At 34.3% G+C, this 20,571-nt stretch overlaps 1 protein-coding gene across 2 annotated transcripts in view; it reads right to left on the bottom strand.

The window, feature by feature from the left end:
* Positions 1–581: 581 nt before the first annotated feature.
* LOC126780129 (uncharacterized) overlaps positions 582–20,571 on the bottom strand; it is a 28,996-nt gene continuing 9,006 nt past the window's right edge. For both annotated transcript variants that reach the window (XM_050504397.1, XM_050504398.1), the window contains exons 3-5: positions 9,660–9,800; positions 3,594–3,764; positions 582–2,417 (exon numbers count right to left, since the gene is read on the bottom strand). In XM_050504397.1, coding sequence (XP_050360354.1) covers positions 2,344–2,417; positions 3,594–3,764; positions 9,660–9,800 — 386 coding nt within the window. In that variant the 3' untranslated portion in view covers positions 582–2,343. The remainder of the gene's footprint in view (positions 2,418–3,593; positions 3,765–9,659; positions 9,801–20,571) is intronic.

Genomic DNA, 20,571 nt, shown 5'->3' with positions numbered 1-20,571 from the left:
TCTATTCCTTAACTCTCATAATCCGATGGAACGGCAATCCGACACAACTGGAAAGAGTTCAGGTCCAGGACCAACGGCTTTATGTACTTTCCGAGGCACGAGAGTGTACACACTTCAGAAAAACCCAATAACTTTTTACTGGTCTGGCCTGGGAATTGAACCCAGGATCTCCGGGTCTGCGGCCTTACATCAAGCCACTAGACCAACGAGGCAGTCGGCAAATCTTATATGATGATATATCTGAATTAGATATTCAGATGATAAAAAGGCAATGAGATTAATTAGTTTATTTTTGCCTGTTATTCTTTAATAATAGTGTTTATATTATGTCTTCTAATATTATATTAAATGAGCAATGCTTGTATATACATACATGTACAAATGTATAATTTTTTGTATTTTATTTTTTAAATACCTATATATATTGTGAAAGAGATGTAACGATGAAATAAAATTTTTAATTTAGAAAAGGTTTTTCTTTGGTTATTTGTCTAAAAATAAGTATCTGATGGATAGAAAATAATGACTCCGTGTTATGTGACAAACTAAGCGACTTTGGGTAACACATTTAATAAAATAACTGCAGTGTGAATTTATTTATTTAAACAAGAGAAACACACCTACTCTAAACTAATCTTTTAGTAAGATGATATAAGCTCTATTAATATTGAAATTTAATACTAAAATATTATAACGATTAAAACTAATTAAAAGCTGACCAAAGAGGTTTCCTATCCTTAATGTTAGAGTGGACATTTGACTACAAAAAAAAATAACTAGAAAATATGAAACGATTAAGTAGTTAAATATGGTAAAACCCCGAGTTACGCTACACTGTGTGACTTCTTACGCCTATATGAAGGGTGAGAGTGAAATTTTAGCACACATGTTTGTGTGTGTGTGTGTTTGTACAAACTTATTTGTACTCTTTACTTCTTTACTGTCAAAAATTCAATAATGGCCTTTATTTTTTAATGTTTTTTTATATACCTTACTGTCTTACGGACTCTTTTTATAAGCTACCTTTTAAAATGTGGTTTAAATAGTCAATCCATATTTAACTAATAAGTGAAATTTTAATCAAATTGTTCTTATTTTTATGACGTGTAATTGCAACAAAAATATTATACAAATCGTCAAATTATTTTTTCTATTTAGATTCACTAGCCATTTATCGCAAAAATTTAAAATTTCTTTAGTTACTTTTTTCAAAATCGTATTTCAAAGCTAGCTGTCAACAATCGCGTGAATGTGGGGTTTTTCCTTACAATATTTAAATCTAATATTAATTTTAAATCCAAAACGTGCTGAATCGTAAATCTATTTACATAATATTATGTATGTCGTATTATCGTTAAATTAATTACGTTTTATTTTTAGATATAGATTAAATAAAAAAGTATCACTACAGATAAAATATTTTTTTGATTAAGTGACATTTAGATAGATTGGTAATATATACACGTAGTTTCGGACTTTATTAAATGTGCATTATTTTATTGCAAACTATGAAAAATGTTAATAATAAAGTGATTTATATTTATTTGAAAATGTATTACATATGTGAGCGAATAAGCACGAATACTATTGTGTTGTCTACTTAATACCAAAAACTCCTATTAAAAAATAATATTTTATGAAAAAATATTTTTGACAACATTGACAAGTGACGTTAGGTCTAATGTTTTTAATTTTTTTTAATTAATTTGTAACGCAAAGAGTTTTCACTGGATAATTCATCAGATCAAATTATATCTATTAGGAGAAATACATGTATATTATAAATTAATTTATAATGCAGATTGTTTTTTATATTATATAGATATTATATACTTATACAATGTCTGAATCTTTTTTTAATTTTATAGTTTTCTGCTGTTATACTTTTCAACTGTCTAAATTATACTATTACTGATTATTACTTTTAAGAAATTGTTTTCAAGTTTATGCAATTATTTTTTCATCAGGTAACAACTGAAATCTGAATATTTCGCATGCCAGCTCGTTTTTTTCTCTTTTTCACAAACTCCTCGCCATACTATTGTAATATCTATGTACTTGACAAAAATAGAATAATAGTATACTATTACAAACTATTAAATGCTGTTAAAATAATGTTATTTGAAGTATAAAGGATTGAACACACTTGCGCCATACAGCTATTAAGCTACGGCTAGATGTGATACACGAGCGAGAATAAAAAAAGATAATTATATCAATTGTTTTTTAGATGATTTCAAGTCAAATACGTTTTCTTATTGTCTTGCAATTATGTCCAATCCCGATATACTATACAATAAAGACGTATAATAATAAATATGAATCGTGCGAAATTGTCTTGAGTTAGTTGACGAGCATTTTCCTTAAGCAGGTTACGAAGATCATGAGGATAGTTGACGTTCTTAGGATGTCAGCATCTGTAATAAATAGATGTATATATATATAAATAAAGTAAATAGACCTACAAATACAATGACCTGATTAGTAGTATGTAGTTATGTAAGAAAAATTATCATATATTTCTGGGAATAAAAACCTCCATAACTTATGGGATTAATGGTAAATGGTAGTCTCCTCACCAATTACCATAGTTCTGTCTTCTGAAATCACAGGTTTTCATACAAAGTTTTATTTCTCTTACTCTTTAGTGGTCGATTTTTTTTTTATTTAAAGGAACCTGTATGCATATTTTTATCGTCCTGATGGTGTGAGCCCGTGTAGTATTTGAAGTAATTTAATATGCCAGTCAGTCATTTATCCTTTTAAATATATAGAAGATTTTGAAATAAAACAGGCAGGCACATAAAAAATTACGTAAATCAAATCAATAAGAAAGGATCACAAAATGTACGGACAACAAATATATAGATTTGATTATCACACACACACACACCCTTCAAACCGGAACACAACAATACCCAGTATTGCTGTTTTGCGGTAGAATATCTGATGAGTGGGTAGTTACCCAGACGAGCTTGCACAAAACCCTACCACCAGTAAAGTTAAACTTCAAAACACGCAGTTCAGGCATTTACAAATTATTTTATTTGATGGTAAGACTTTGGTTGTCTGGGTAGGTACCAACTCACGGTAGCATGCGAAAGCGATCCCGTGGTGCTCCTCGTTATGACGGAAAGGGTAACCATCAAGTGGCCGATTTGCCAGTTTGCCTAGATATTTGAAATAAAATAAAAAAAGTTTTGATATTTTTACTTTGGATTCAAGACGTCACTGACTGCATCCGTACAAGCTAACTAGCAAATTAAATAGTATTTCGTCATACCCACGATATGTGGCTTGTTGATAAGAAGGGCCAGTATCAATAACTCTTAATAAGGTAGATCTACAAGAGGTGTGCATTTATTAAAAAGTACAGACTGTTCTTCATTGAAAATCGAATGGAATTAACACAGACATCTGTGCCCTCCACTAAAAACATGCAGTACACTCTTACTGCAGGGTTTTAGTGGATATTCTGGTCTCCCCTTCAGGCTTCAGGCACATTGCGTTTTCCAGCTGGTTCAGTTGCATATTAAAATAATCTAATTCGTGGATAAATTTTACTTATCCAGACAACTAGAACTTAAACTCACCGCTACACGAGTGTTCCTTCTCCCTGTAGCCATTCTCAGTGTCACACAGGCATATCTTGTCTTGTGGCGAGTGGACACGAAGATGCGCAGGCGCAGAGCTGGTTATATTTGGTGTTAAGCAGATGAGGCCGTCGTTGCATTCGTCACTGTTCGCGCACACGTGATAAAGAGCTGAAAAATGAAATGCGTAACATTAGTTTTATAATATATTATCGAACTAAGATTGACGAGTGTTCAGTGGTTAGAGAATGTGAAATTTAACTGAAGCTTTTAGTTTCAAGCCCCGGCCATCATAAAGGTATTATCAAGGCTTGATTTTATATTTCATCTTGTGGCTGGCGTTGAAGGAAAAATTGTGACCTTTGCCCAGCAGTGGGAGATTTATGAACTTTTATTTAACTGTACTTGTTAGTACGTGAGTATCAAACCTTTCAGAATTTAAAGCCAGTTCCACACAACCGACTTAGATGATTTTTTTTACACACTCTTTACTCTAGTGGCAATACCAACTACTAAAAATATTTTTAGTACAATTCTAACTAACATAACGCGAAAGTTTGTGAGGACAGATCTTACGGCTTAAGAATTTATTTCTCAAAAAAAAAAGAATACAATTAATATTTAAGTATGTTAATCTTGTTTTCTCAAATATTTAAAGTGTTAAATATTTGAGAAAACAAGATTAACATACTTAAATATTATATACACACACACACGGGCGGTACACAAAAATAAGGAACAACAAATTAAACTCTTCACTCAAAATATTGTGGGTATGACAAAACAATGTATCGTTTGTGTTATAGCAATTTGGATAGCAATTAATGTTATTTTCTTTAGCCAATTTACACATTAAATTTTTTTAAGAAAAATACAATAATTAAATAATATAACAGAATAGGATCAAATTTGGAATGGTGATAGCTTATACCTCCTTCACATATAGGCTACTATTTCCCCTCTCACTCGGGCCTAGGTGTGGGCGGAAGCTAAAGACCATATAAGTGTTCCACCGCTTTTACCCAACTTCCCATACAAAGAGTATAATATTTTCAGGGTTCATGTAATCGTGTGTATGTGAGTTTCTTTATTACATCTTAAGTTTTAAATGTCTCAATTTAAAGTATGGGGTATCGTTAGAATCCTTACGTCATTCCGATCAGTGTCATACTTCAATTCTATTTCTCCTCAAGTTATACAAATATGTTGTAATTGGTATAAATGACGCGAAATACTATTTTTTTTACATCAAACAACAAGTCCTATCAGATCGGAAAAGATATAACTTTGTCCCGTTTGCAGTTGAATCACTTGGACTTTGGAGTAAAAGTGCAATAAGGCTTTAATGAAAATAATTCTTTGTCGAATGTAAATATTTAAAAAATAAAAGCTATAATATGTTCATATCAAAATTCTAATAAACGCAAAGTTATGGCCGTCGCTTAACAAATTCCGCGTTATCGTCCTGATTGGTCGCGCGTGTTTGTTTCCTCATTACACGAACGATCGTAATTTACTGCAACGTTCGTGTTTTGATTTTGTTTTATGATAATAAAATGTCGTGTTAAAATATATATGAGAATTTTCAGTCTATATTTCCATTTTGTAATATAACACCAAACGATTATCGTTTCTTTTGATCAATTACACGGATTTTTTTAGGAAAATTACATTTCCATGACTTTTATTCACGACTTTAAATATCGTTAAGGTTCTGTTATCAAAAACTGACCTTTATAATCTGTGCTTATAATAAATAATTTATCGTGCTTTGTTGTGATTTTAATATTTTTTTGAATATATTCTATTAGTTCTTATGAGAAAGCAGAAATGGTTAGAACTCGTGAATCTTAAGCGATGGTCGAAGGTTCAACCCGGGCAAGCACCACTGAATTTTCATGCTTAATTTGTGTTTATAATTCATTTCTTGCTTGACGGTGAAGGAAAACATCGTGACGAAACCTGCATGTGTCTAATTTCCCTGAAATTCTGCCACATGTGTATTCCACCAATCCGCATTGAAGCAGCGTGGTGGAATCAGCTCCAAACCATCTTGTCAAAAAAGGAGACAAGGCCTTAGATCAACAGTGGGACATTCACAGGCTGTTACTGTACTGTACTGTACTGTACGAGTCGGTCTTAAGCGAGGCGCGCAAATAGATGTCATATAAAAATACACTTATACTTGGTATTGTTGTGTTCCGGTTTGAAGGATGAGTAAGCCAGTGTAATTACAGGCACAAGGGTCATAAAATCTTAGTTCCCAAGGTTGGTGGCGCATTGGCTATGTAAGCGATGGTTGACATTTCTTACAATGCCATTGTCTAAGGGCGTTGGTGACCACTCACCATCAGGTGGCCCATATGCTCGTCCGCCTTCCTATTCTATATAAAAAAAAAACGTTACACACGGCAACGTTTCACTCAAATTCGACTTCGAACAGCATTTCATTGTCCATGAAATAACAACGCCTGAACAATTACCTGTATATATTATAAAGGCAACGAAACGAATAATTACAAAAGCTACACTATAATTGTACACCTCCCCAGCCCCTTCCCTCTGAGGCTAATTGGGAGGGGTGTAAGTCACGTGACCTTAAACGCTTATTTATTACACCGCTCTCCATTAATTACGTTACAACCATGGCCTCTTAATAGGGTCACAGAATGACGTTATTACGTTTTAAGGGAAAATTATAATCTTAAGTATAATTATTGTTATATATATATATTTTTGAATGTGATAAATATTTTTCTATGTCATAACTGTTTGTCTTTCTAAAATTAAATGAATTAATATTGCGAAGTAAATGTTATAATTGGTTTAAGTAATTTTATATCTGTAGGTAGGATATTTAAAGACAGTACAGCCTAAATCGTTGGATTTAACAGCATGAAATTTTGCAAAGAAATTCCTATTCTGTCTGTGATAAAATAATTCTTTTTTTTTCTTTAAATAGACTAACAGCAATGTACGTTTGTTTTAGCTCAGTTGCTAGGATCCTGTGATTTTTAGATTACTATGCCCGTAAACATTTCACGTCTCAACCACTCAGCTGATCGTCATGAAATTTTACATGCACGATGTAAGGAATACAGATTACGTATTACCTAACACCCGTCACATGCGGACAAAGCCGCGGCCGGATCGTAGCCAATTATAAGACGAAATCAGGGGCCGAATTCTACTAATTTAGAACGATTACGATACGTTCGAAATACAATTCCGTCCAACTTTGAATCATCTATATTTATTCGAATCGGAACCGATAATATGTTAACATATACCGTTATGTCAAAACCAAACGTAATTGTTAACTTTTATGGCAATAGTCGATAATTAAATTAAAGAATAGGAAAACGGAAAAACTTATTTTTTAAAAGCAAATTAGCCTTTTATTGATAGGAAAGCAAATACAACATGATTTTTTTTTCTTTCCGAGTCTCGGGTAACTTCTAGACTTATCTTGTTACTGAGAATTAATTGATAGCAACTTCGACCCAGGATTTTAACCTAGTGCTTCGGTACCAGCAAGGAATAGCCAAGCGGAAGGTGACACCGTCCAGAAACGAGTGTGGTGTGCTTTTGGACATGGCGCGTCACACTTAGTTGTTGGGTTCCAGCGCCTTTCCCTGGCGGTGGAGCGAGATAAAAGCCATGCTATCGCACCTTCTCCCTCCATCGTAAGCGGCGCTGGGACTACGTCGACAGATTTCTGTACTTTAGGCTGGAGGCCGGAGGCAGAGGCGGGCCGTCGGGACGTTATGGTAGTATGAGCAAGGGAACCCACCCATAGAGAAAACGCTGTGTTTGGTTGTATAGTTTATGAGTCCCATTGGAGTACATACAGCTTAGTTTGAAATAAACTTGGAATAAGTTTCATCTGAATGATTTGTTAAATTAGACTACCTTGAAAACCACTGGCTTCACACGAGGAGGATGACCTTGTAAGTCCCACATAACCCCCACTTGATTGGGGGCAAACAAATAAATGCGTTTTCCAGCGATAAAAAAATGTTCAAGTCCAGAACCTTCTAGGCTAGCCACTAGATCTTTTACATTATATAATATATAAGGAATTTAATTGTGAATTTCATTAACCTATTCGTCCAAAGAAAAAGAAGACGACGATAGGTGTTGACCTTTTTAGTATTCACGTTGGACAGAATAAAAGTTCAGCCGAGGTCAACGCTTATCTAACCGTATCTGAAATAGGCATACGTTTTACATAGTTTTATTTCGACCTAACTAATATTGTAAAGATGTTAATTTGGGTCTTTGTTCCTTTAAAATAGTGGCAAAAAGTCTTGCATGAACAGCATGGTTGAAGGCTCCTGGTTGAAGATAAACCGTCAATATGGTTTACATCTCAACGATGAAAAAACTCGCAGATTTAATCCTGAACTCTTGGGCTATTGTCGACTCACTCCTCACACAAGCTTTACGCTTAATTGGAGTGAATAAGAATATTGGTAATTATTATTTTTCGTAAAGTTTTTTTTAAACAAGCGGTTGGATTTTGTATTTGTTGATTTGCATATGTGATACATTTCTCATCTCTACATCTCTCCAAGTCTCAATGTATATGATTACTAGTTTCCGTCCGCGACTTTACTGGAATAAAGGGAGGGGGGATACTTTTCGTTAGCTGTGAATTACGTAATTAGCTTCACAATATATACATATATATACAAAGCACAAGCCACAATCACACACGCACACACTCACAGACTCATTCGTTATATTACTCGTCGTTTTCTAGTTCGTAATTCAATATATGTTTAATCTAATTTTTTTTGGTTTTAGTTACATGTCATATAATATTTTATATAATGTGGTATGTGTGTCAACTGTTAAATAAATATATATATTTTTATAGATTCCGCCTTCCTATTCTATAAAAAAAAAAATCGTTTACATCACCAATGCGCCACCAACCTTGGGATCTAAGATGTTATGTCCCTTGTATCTGTAATTACACTGGCTCACTCACCCTTTAAACCAGAACACAACACTACCAAGTAGTGCTGTTTTGCGGTAGAATATCTGATGAGGCGGTGGTACCTACCCAGACGAGCTTGCACAAAGCTCTTCCAACAGTATATATATTTTAAATGTATTCTAGTCTCCACAGACGTGTCGACATGTGCCTGCATGATTTCATTTCTAGGCAGTATTATTTTTTGATCTTAATGGGATTCCTAGGCTGGCCTGATGACCCCATCATGGACACGCTGGTCGAACACCATCCATAGAGACTACCTAGTCTCTATATGGAACATCGTCCCAAGGATCCAGAATCTCCTTGGTAGATAATCAGTAGGTAACTTGATAAAGCATTTTTATTGAGCAAGTACGATTTAATAGTTTTGGTTTTTTCGTATATTTTAATAAAAGTTAGCATTAGAGTTAGCTCGTGGGTCAATAACTTAATTTGTAAGTTCGTAATGAGTTTAATTATAACACATTCCGGTAATATTGTATTACGCTGTTGGAAATAAAGTACATTTCTGTACGCTTGGCGTTCCAACACTTTTACACCATAAATAATAATAAATAACATCATTGTGTAATTTATCAAATTGAAATATATATTTTTTTATAATTTATTTATGTAAATTAAAATTATGTACAAGCTTTAGAAATTGGAAAATCTCGAATACATTTAGTATAATTCACCTGAAAGTAGGATTTTGTGCAAGAATATCTATTCTAACGCCAAACAGCAATACTTATTAGAATTGTCGCGTTCTGGTTTGAAGGATGAGTGAGCCAGTGTAACCAAACTCACATCATAGTACCGAAGGTTGGTGGTGCATTGGCGATATAAAGAATAGTTAATATTTCTAACAGCACTAACGAATATGGGCGTTGGTGACCACTTATCAATAGATTTCATCACTTTAAGATTGCCTGGAATAGGTTCCATTTTAGCGATACGGTCACCTTATACATCTTCCACAACTTTTGATGTCAAAGTAGACGTTATTAGTTTCGTATACGAGTGAGACATATATATACGAAAATTGGCACCCGTTCTATTTTCAAATTTATAACACGTACCTTTGGTAACCGCTTCACATTGCCCATTCACTGGAGGCAGGTTGTCTCCACATAGGCATCTTGTGACAGGATCGTAGTGCGTCCTCACACAGGAAGAGCTGCTAATACCAGCACATTCAGCTTGGCGGTTGCATTGTCGAGCTGAAAATAAAATAAAAATATTAGAACTTCGTTTTGGATTCCGAAGAATAATTTAATACTATCTCATAAACAAAACGCCCCATGTTTCGTTTTATTAGGAAGGCAAATGGTTTGCCTATAGACTGTGGTACAACAATAAGTTTATAATCCATGGTAGCCTATCTTATGGGCTAGCCAGGCAAATTACAAAATTTGCATTTCACAACCACTGTGCAACCAGCTCTCGCTGGCTCTTCCAAACCGTTATGACATAGAAACCTTCAAGAAAAGAGCATAATAATTCCTCAAAGACTGCAACACACCTGCAAGCCTGAAGTGATGCTAGTCACTTTCCATTAGGTGAGTTTCCTGCCCGTTATATAGAAAAAATCGCTTCTCTTTTTGGAAACATGATCTTAAAAACAAATAGCATCCCCCAATCTAGTGATCGTAAAACTACAAATGTAACCAACGTACTAAAAGTTACTTTCTGCCTCCACAGGTGTAAGTTTCATAGTTGTTTATTATCAATTTAACAGAATCGAATGTTTTACTTAATTAATTTTATATTCCCAAATTAAGCAGAGCTTGTACTATGGAAACCAGATAACTGATATACTACATATATTAATTTTCTTTTGTAAATACATACTTATATAGATAATTCCACACAGACTCAGGATAACATGTTCATGCACACAAATGTCTGTCCTGGGTGGGAATCGAACCCACAACCTTCGGCGTGAAAGGCAATTATCTACCAACCACGCCAACCGGCTCATATATTTATACTTTATCAAAGTCTTCGAATCGCAAGGAATAAAAATATGTTAGACTCTACTGGATTGCGTGATCCCAATTCGCTGATCCATCCTTAGGCAGACTACCAACGCACGGCCTACTAAGTTTATAAAATTTAAATTTGGAACATAATATTATTTTATACTGTAAGCATCCGCTAAGGATGTCCTAGAAGTTTCAACTTTAATAGGGACTATGTACAGTCATTTTTATAATAAAATAAAAATAATATATATATATATATATATATATATATATATACGCATTATAAATTTATAGAAAAAACACGCTGATTGTCCTGTGGCATCGACAAGACGCTGGCACTATTGCCTTTATGCACCGACTCAGCCGTTGGGTTAAATAAGCGCCAGCAGCGTCACCAGAAGTGTGGACCAGTATTGTTAGCTTAAAAAAAAAGAGGGCTATGAGCTAGACACTATAACTACATATTATAAAATAGAGTTCTCTACATTTGTCTATCTGTTTGTACGATGGACACATTTGCTAAAGCGCTTACCTATTAGAAATGAAAAAAAAAAACTATATTGAAAAGTAAATTTTGATATAAAAACCGCCCGTGTATTTCGCGTTTACGCGTTGTGATTATAATAATTAAGTTGATATAATCGCAGTATCACTACATATTATAAAACAAGTGCCCCAACCGTGTCTGTCTGTGTGTCCGTCATAAAATCAAAAACTACCGTACGGATCTTGATACGGTTTCCACCAATGGACGGAGTAATCATGAGGATTACTCCGTCCATGGTCCTACGCCAAACTCTTTCCGGTCGTGTCGGTTTGCCGTCCCATCAGATTATGAAAGCTAAGGAATAGAGAGTGCACCTGTGTTTGCGCACACACTTGTGCACTATAATATCTCCTGCGCAGTTGGCTAATCTCTCTTGAGATTGGCCGCCGTGGCCGAAATTGGTCTGGAGGACATTATTATATGTTTATATGTATCACGATATAAACGTTTTATGTAGACAATTATACAACGCGTGCGAAACCGGGACGAATAGCTAGTATTTTAATAATAATGTTGAAGTTTGTTAATTTTATTATATACTATGGAATTATGCTAAATTGAGAGCCCTTTGGTCTTCTAGATCCACACAGCCTATCGCTGGCTGTAAATGAAAATGATTGAATACATAAGAAGTGAATGAAGATAATTGGAGAGTATATGGTTCAACTTCATACTGGCGTATAGTATTAAGGGCACTGTCTTTAAATATTAACGGAATATTACGTGTTCAAATCCGGACAAAAATCTATAAACTTTTATGTTCTTAATTTGTGTTAATAACGCGATGGTGATTCAAGCATCGTGAGGATATCTGAATATCCATACAGTGGCGTATTAACCTTGGTCTATGGGGCGTGTGTCCGGGGGTAAGTCTTGGAGGCGACATTCGTTACTTTTGATAAATTTTGGGGTTGACTTTTCTAAAGGAACTTTAGGAATCTGCCTAATTAACATCACACGATTACTCTAAAACATATAATTAATCTACTTACTCTTAATTAATTACTTAAATTACTCTTAATAATAATAATTGATTATATAATATAGTGTGGTTTAAATTTTAAAACACGCTACAGCTGTTGCGTGTCCTCAAAACCCTCAATGGAGCATGGCGGAATAAGCTCCAAGCCACCTCGAAAGGTAGCCCAGTGTGATATATACAGGCTACTTGTTTTAATTTTGACTCGAAACGAAATGTCAGGTTAAAATATAGTGGTTGTAAAATAGCTTAATAAACCTCGTAACCTACTTTCAGTAGAGATGGCCAGATATCGTTCGGAAGCACATTACTTTTACGCCCCCGCAGCGGCCATTTTACTATGAACTTCCGGTTAACCTCTGTTTCCTTTGTTAAAGACAACATTTAAAAAATAACTAATTTAGAAAATACAAGAACATCGAAAACACTTAGACGGGCAAATTGGAGAAAGTATATTCAGCTTATGTGTGAAGATTGATAAGTCAAACGTTTGGTGCAATTTTATTTCTGTATCACTGATAACGTGTATGCAAAATATCATGGTGATCGGTTGATTATTTAAGACATGAAGCGTAACAAACAGACTTATAATATTGACGAGCCGGTTGGCGTGGTTGGTTGATGCTTGCCTTTCACGCCGAAGGTTGTGTTCGATTCCCACCCAGGACAGATATTTGTGTGCATGAACATGTCTGTTTGTCCCGAGTCTGGATGTAATTATCTATATAAGTATGTATTTACAAAAAAAAATAGTATATGTAGTATATCAGTTGTCTGGGTTTCCACAGTACAAGCTCCGTACAAGCTTAATTTGGGATCAGATGGCCGTGTGTGAAAAATATCCCAGGATATTATTATTATTATATTAATAAAGGTGATAATCTAGATTGATCCTATTTTTTTTTATCAACCGAATACAGGCTTACGTCAAGTGTTTTACGCCTTAGGCGTAAAATGTTCTTATTTCAAATTTTGCTCAACATTCATTTCCAACAATGAAACCACGACTTATCAAGACGAAGGAGCTCCAATATAATTCAGCCGGTTAGTTCCGTACTAGAGGCCGCCACTAGTATCTATGAAAATGTTATCAGTAGTGTTCCATTGAAATTTGCACCTTAAAGGAACATGATAAAACCGAAATTCACTTGACGGCTTTATCTATGAATTTAAATTTTATCGAATATCTTAAATTTAATTAAATTTGAACGTAAATCCGTCTGAAATAGAGTTTGATTTTGTGTAAACTGGTGTTTTGTTTTGAATTCGAATAGAGTTATAACGCGTTCCATTTTCGAAGTATTGATTTTTTTGTGTTACTATTTAAAAAAAAAATATATTTATTCGTATTTGCTCTCACTCATATATTTACTTAGTGAGTTTACAATTATTATACTATTAAATTCTAGTAGTATTCGCCTATCGCTCAAAAGTCGGTCATTGTTGACAATTGAAGTGAAACAAATATTAATTTACATATTTCACACATTTATTATCTACTATTTTTATTTTTTTAATTATAACACTAAAACTCTTTTAAAGCTAACAAAACAAATCGACTTACAAAAAGAGGTGAAAAGGGAATTAAACTGTTTTTTTATCTTTGCCTATTTTTAATATATATATAATTAATACTATAAATGCGAAAGTAGCTCTATCAAGGACGGACATAGGGCACTGTTTTATACCTAACACTTCCCCTAACTAACTATTATTTATCCCGCGTTTTTGTAACAAATACATAATTATGCTAAATTGCCCACAGATTAAAAATTTTTGTTACTGCGTTGCTCGTTGGGGTAATAAATGGGGAGACGTTTTTGTAAAGCCTTACTAAATTACTTAAAAAATATAAATAAAACTTATACCAGAAGATGCAGGAGTTTCGGAGGCATACTAAAGTATATAATATGATTATATAACTATCTATGCTTCGCAGTTTCACACGCTTTATATTTAGACTATTGACGTGATGAGCGTGAATATCATTTTAAATAAATAAACCAATCATACGAAGCATATATGTATAGACCAGATTAATTGTTACTAGTAGTCTTCGTCTGGGTAGGTACCACCCACTCATCAGATATTCTACCGCAAAACAGCAGCACTTGGTATTGTTGTGTTCCGGTTTGAAGGGTGAGTGAGCCAGTGTTACAGGCACAAAGGACATGACTTGGTTCCCAAGGTTAGTGGCGCATTGGTGATGTAAGCGATGGTTAACATTTCTTACAATGACAATGTCTATGGGCGTTGGTGAACACTTTCCATCAGGTTGCCCATATGCTCGTTCGCCTTCCTATTCTATATAAAAAAAAAAGTTAAATTTATACTAAAATGTTATTTGACATTTAGTTTGCTTATAATGTTTGTTTTGTTAAATGTGTGATCAGATTACAGACGTATTAAAAATGTGTAGTCGAATTTTTAAACGACACGAAATTAAACAATAAATTTCAAATAACAAGCTTAGTGTGGCAAGGTGGATTGACGATTTAAAAAAGGTGACAGGTACGGGATGGGTGCGGACTGCCCAAGATCGGGATGGTTGGCTTTCTATAGGGGAGGCTTTCGTCCAGCAGTGGACGGAAAAAAGCTGAAAAAAAAACAAGCTTAGTGGCGGTAGATTTAAGTTTTAATTAGTTGAATTTGAATCGTTAATTTATATGTTCTTGTACATTATAAGATTGCTCGGTTAAAGCGCTGTCTAGATTGCTCGGTTAAAGCGCTGTCTAGATTGCTCGGTTAAAGCGCTGTCTAGATTGCTCGGTTAAAGCGCTGTCTAGATTGCTCGGTTAAAGCGCTGTCTAGATTGCTCGGTTAAAGCGCTGTCTAGATTGCTCGGTTAAAGCGCTGTCTTACGAAAAATTAAAGCTAAACTAAATACATATATTCCAACCGTAAACAAAACGAATGGTTTTTTAAATATAATAACCGGTCTTTAGTTTCATATAACAAAATTATTTTTAACAATACGGCTATTGTAATGTCAGAAACCTAAAAATATACGCCATTTTGTGACCGGATGTGGCCGGGCGTTAAATTGTCCGATAGAAAGCGTGATTTGTGAAATATAGCACAGAATAAAAATAACTCTTTTGTTTTTTTTTTCGTTTGCACTAATATTTTTTTAAATATAATACCTTTTATCGCTTGGTAACTTTTTAAATACAATATCAAAATAACCTATATCGCGTGGTTTCACTTCGAAATCATTATTTTAAAATATTAAAAAAATCTAAACTTAAAACGGGCAATCATTTTGAAATCATTGACAGACGACTCATTTTTATTTTATTTTTATATAGGTCATAATTACCTAGCAGTGTTCTTTTCAAATATAACTAAAAGCTATGTCAGCATATTGCGCAGTGATTTCGTAACGTGTTATATTAAGGCATGCATTAGTTGTAAAACATTACTTTTTTAGTCTTTTTGTGAATAATCGCACGTTATACCAACAAAGGAATTCAACATGGCATGTCTAAGCTCGTTCTATTAAGGAAAAACGCAAGAAATATTCAAATTTATGTTAAAATGTAAACATTTGCAAGAGAAAATATACATAATTATATGTTGTACTGTCACGTGACATTTAACCGCCATCTTGTCAGTTTAAAATGTCAAATTGGTATGTTATATCGGTAACGAGTATTAATAGACTTAATTTAAAAAAAAAGTCGCGAATTTCTAGGCAGTAGGGCTATTCTGTAAGAGCAAACAAGAAATTTACCTCAGAAATCGGTCGTGAAATGTCAGATGTGATATGCGATATTGACCGTAATAATTATAACGTTTCAAGGATACACGCATCAAAATTGTATATCACCATAAATCAGTTGTCAACATTTCACGTGTGAATAATGAATTTGGTTCTTACAGAATAGCACCGCAGATATGTGACATCGAAATTAATAGTTATTGAATAAATTTATAATTAAAGAAAACAAATTAATAAATATGGAATAAAATACACAAAAACTTAATTTCGTAAATAAAAAATAGTCCAGACAAATAAAAGTTATTTCAAATGTCTCGTAAAATCTCGTGGCTGTTCGAATCAATAACAAATGTAAAACTCATTTTTTTGTTAAAATTTTTCAATAGAGACACGATAAACTTAAAAAGCCTTATATATTTTCAAAACTTCAGCCAAATAAAAAAAAAGTTATCATAAGCGTTCAATCATTTGACGACAAAAAGGTTTTATATAATGTATCGTAAAAAGATAAAATCTAGCAAAATATTAAACGTCCATGGCACGCGTTGATACGATCTATAAAAAAAATCCCCGCTGTGGATAGTTTGACGTTTCGAGTAAGCATCACTTTTTATCATGAATAAAATTTTGCGCTCAACTGTTGTAGATACACACAGGAAAAAAGAAAAAAAAACATAAGTACTAATCTATTCTATACTAATAAACGCGAAAGTAACTCAGTCTGTCTCTGTCTATTACGCTTTTACGGGTTAACCACTAAACCGATTTTGATGAAATTTGGTATGAAGCAAGATTGAACAATAAGGAAGAGCCAAACACCTGACGCCTCATATCATATCACGCGGGAGAAAACTAGATTACAATAAATACACTGACAAACATTGAACGTGCAACGAACATTCCTACATTCTGTGTTATAAATATGACGAGATGGCCCAGTAGTTAGAACACGTGATTCTTAACCTATGATCGTGGGTTCTAACCCGGGTAAGCAGCACCGAATTTTCATATGCTTAATTTGTGCTTATAATTCATCTCGTGCTTGACGGTGAAGGAAAACATCGTGAGGAAACCTGCATGTGTCTAATTCCATTGATATTATGCCACATGTGTATTCTACCAATTTGCATTGGAGCAGCATGGGGGAATAAGCTCCAAACCTTCTCCTCAAAAGGGAGAGGAGGCTTTAGCCGAGCAGTGGGGCATTAACAGGCTGTTACTGTAAATATTCTCACACATCATTATGCATCTTATGACCAATTTTTAAAATAAATACGGAAAGTTGGAATGGTTATCGCTGTTTTCTTAGTAGACATTTTGGCACACTCGGTGCCCTTGAGACCCACAGACCGCTACGTTACGTGGGGTAACGCGTAAATGCGATATTCCTTGCGATAAAAAAACGCGATATACAATGCACTTGTGTTTGACTTGTGCACTATTATACCAGCGCGCTTGGTTTGACTCAGTTGAGAATGTAATAATAATAATAATATCCTGGGACGTTTTTCACACACGGCCATCTGATCCCAAATTAATCTCGTACAGAGCTTTTACTATGGAAACCAGACAACTGATATACTACATTTCTTTTTTAAATACAAACTTATATAGATAATTATACCCAGACTCAGGACAAACAGACATGTTCATGCACACAAATATCTGTCCTGGGTGGGAATTGAACCCACAACCTTCGGCGTGAAAGGCAAGTATCCACCAACCACGTCAACCAGCTCGTCGTCGTCGTCGTTGAGAATGTATGTTACATATTTTATAAATATGTATTCCTATATACATATGTATAATGCCGCATCGTTGGTGACGCGGAAATCAGGGTTGTTTTACGCTTTTACGCAAACGTCTACGATAAATAATTATTTATTTATAATGGAGCCATGCAAATGTTTGAAATATATTTAAGCTAAAAAATAGTAATAATAAATAAGGCATTCCGTATTTCTATGCTGTATTTCAAATATTGTTTGTAGTTTGTTACTAAAAACCTCTAAACCTTCTCCTCAAAAAAGGGAGAGGAGACCTTAGCCCAGCAGTGGAACATTCACAGACTTTACTTTAGCAAGTGTGTATTATGTTAGTGAAATTAAATACCTTTGAACCGATTTTAAAAAATCTTTCACGTACACAAAGCTACATTATCACCGAGTAAAAAAGGCAATTTTTTATCAAGGTGGTGAATATGTAATAGTATAAAAATATACTCGAGCTATTATAATTTTCGTCAACTTCAATCTATTGTAGAAATAGTCAAGTTTTATATATTATAAGGGTCTTAACCTATTGATCGCGTTTAATTTATTCTTGAAATACGCAGCGTAACGCTTTACGTAGCTTATACATTGATTCTTTATTTAAAATAGGTAGGCTAGCAAAGAGGCCACCTCACAGTGAGTGGTCACCCACGCCCATAGACATTGGCACTGTTAGAAATATTAACCATCCCTACATCGTCAATGCGCCATACTTTGGAGCATGTTACGCTAACTTAGTCATCCTTCAAACTGGAACACAGTTATACTAAGTGTTGCTATTTGGTGGTAGAATATGTGATGAGGTGGTACCTACCCAGATGGGCTTACACAAAGTTCTAACACCAAATAAATATACCACTTGATCGGGTCACGTAATAATATTAACTAGCGCTTTACACGCTGTTTCGTTTACGTCATAATTTACCAATTTTCATAGTTCCATCATCCACTCTATCGTTATCTTAGGAGTTAAATTTTTAAAAATCCTTCCATAGTGCTAATCTTTTATGTAAAAGGAACCCGTGTGGAATTTTTCATGGTGCTAGCCAAAGTACTTTGAGCTGTACGTAAATGTGTGTTAGTTAATCTTCTATACTGTTCATTATTAAAAATCTATGTCCAATTATTTGGCCCAGCCACAATGGTCTGGTTTATAACTGGTCTATAAACACTCTATTGGTGGTAGAGCTTTGTGCAAGTTCGTCTGGGTAGGTACCACCCACTCATCAGATATTCTACCGCAAAACAGCAGTACTTGGTATTGTTGTTTTCCGGTTTGAAGGGTGAGTGAGCCAGTGTAATTACAGGCACAAGGGACATAACATCTTAGTTCCCAAGGTTGGTGGCGCATTGGCGATGGCGATTTCTTACAATGTCAATGTCTAAGGGCGTTGGTGACCACTTACCATCAGGTGGCCCATATGCTCGTCCGCCTGCCCATTCTATAAAAAAAGCCCTATAAACACTATAACACCATTGTTAAAAAAATATATTTACACAAAAATTACGTAGACTTTATTCATATATATTTTTTTATTTACAATAATATTTATTATGTCCTAGAAATGTCAAAATTAATAAAAATAAAAATTATATAATAAAATATTAATATTTTAAAACTTTAAAATTAATATTTTCTGATGATTTTCTGATGATTTTAAAACTTTAAAATTAATATTTTCACGTCGATAAACAAATACTCATTCAAAGTCAACCCTCCCATTTCTCCAAGCATCCTTTCGTAGCGGATGCATACGCTGACAAATAATCTATGTTCCAAGTATGAGCTTTCTAGATTCAGTTGTTTTGGCTGTGAGTTGATAGTAGGAATATGTCAAAACTATAAAAAGTACTAAATATTGTCTGTGATCTCATTTTGATATATTTTAAAAGTATTGACATATGACAGTTCGCCTCAAGGCTGCGTGTGAGCAGGGTCTATGTCAGGTAACTCGGTCACAATAAAAACGTTTATTGTGTAGTTGAATAAACAACGTCTAAGACTAATAATAGCAATAATCAATAAGGACAAATGATTTTATAAAAAAGTAAAGTAACAGCCTGCGAATGTCCCACTGTTGGGCTAAGTCCTCTTCTCCTTTTTTTTCAGGAGAAAGTTTGAAGCTCCAATGCTGGTTGGTGGAATACACATGAGGCAGAATTTCAGTGAAATTAGCACGAGAACAATTATAAGCACAAATTAAGCACATGAAAATTCAGTGGTGCTTGCCCGGGTTTGAACCCACGATCATCGGAAAGGATTCACGCGTTCTAACCACGGCCATCTCGGCTCATGATTTTTATAATAAAACATTATCTAAAGGGCATATTCTTACAAAATTTATAAGATATATCAGCTGCAATTACAGGCTCATCCAAAGGCCTTACGTGACGCACGCGACCAAACTGTTTGATGTCGTTATAAGATATATAGCTTTCATATGATTGATGTTGTAACAGAAAGGCCGAAGTTATAAGCTTTTCATTATTCATACGAAATTTACACCGTGATCGAAAATAGTTGTAAAATTTGTTAGGAAACGTTAGTTATCTATGTTGACGAGCCGGTTGGCGTGGTGGATACTTGCCTTTCACGCCGAAGGTTGTGGGTTTGATTCCCACACAGGACAGATATTTGTGTGCATGGACATGTATGTTTGTCCTGAGTCTGGGTGTAATTATCTATTTACAAAAGAAAAATAGTATATGTAGTATATCAGTTGTCTGGTTTCCATAGTACGAGATTAATTTGGGATCAGATGGCCGTGTGTGAAAAATGTCCCAGAATATTATCATTATTATTTATTATTCAAAACCGCATTAGAGCAGCGTGGTGGAATAAGCTCCAAACTTTCTCCTCAAAGAGGAGGCTTTAGCCCAGCAGTGGGACATTTACAGGCTGTTACTGTATTATTTTTATTATGGGATTATGTTATTAGCATAGTATATCTATTCCAATCGAAGAATTAGAAGAGATTGAAATATTC

Source organism: Nymphalis io, chromosome 30, assembly GCF_905147045.1.
Source record: "Nymphalis io chromosome 30, ilAglIoxx1.1, whole genome shotgun sequence".
Lineage (NCBI taxonomy): Eukaryota > Metazoa > Arthropoda > Insecta > Lepidoptera > Nymphalidae > Nymphalis > Nymphalis io.
Note: the sequence above shows the minus strand (reverse complement) of the source record. Positions and strands in the feature narration are given on the sequence as shown.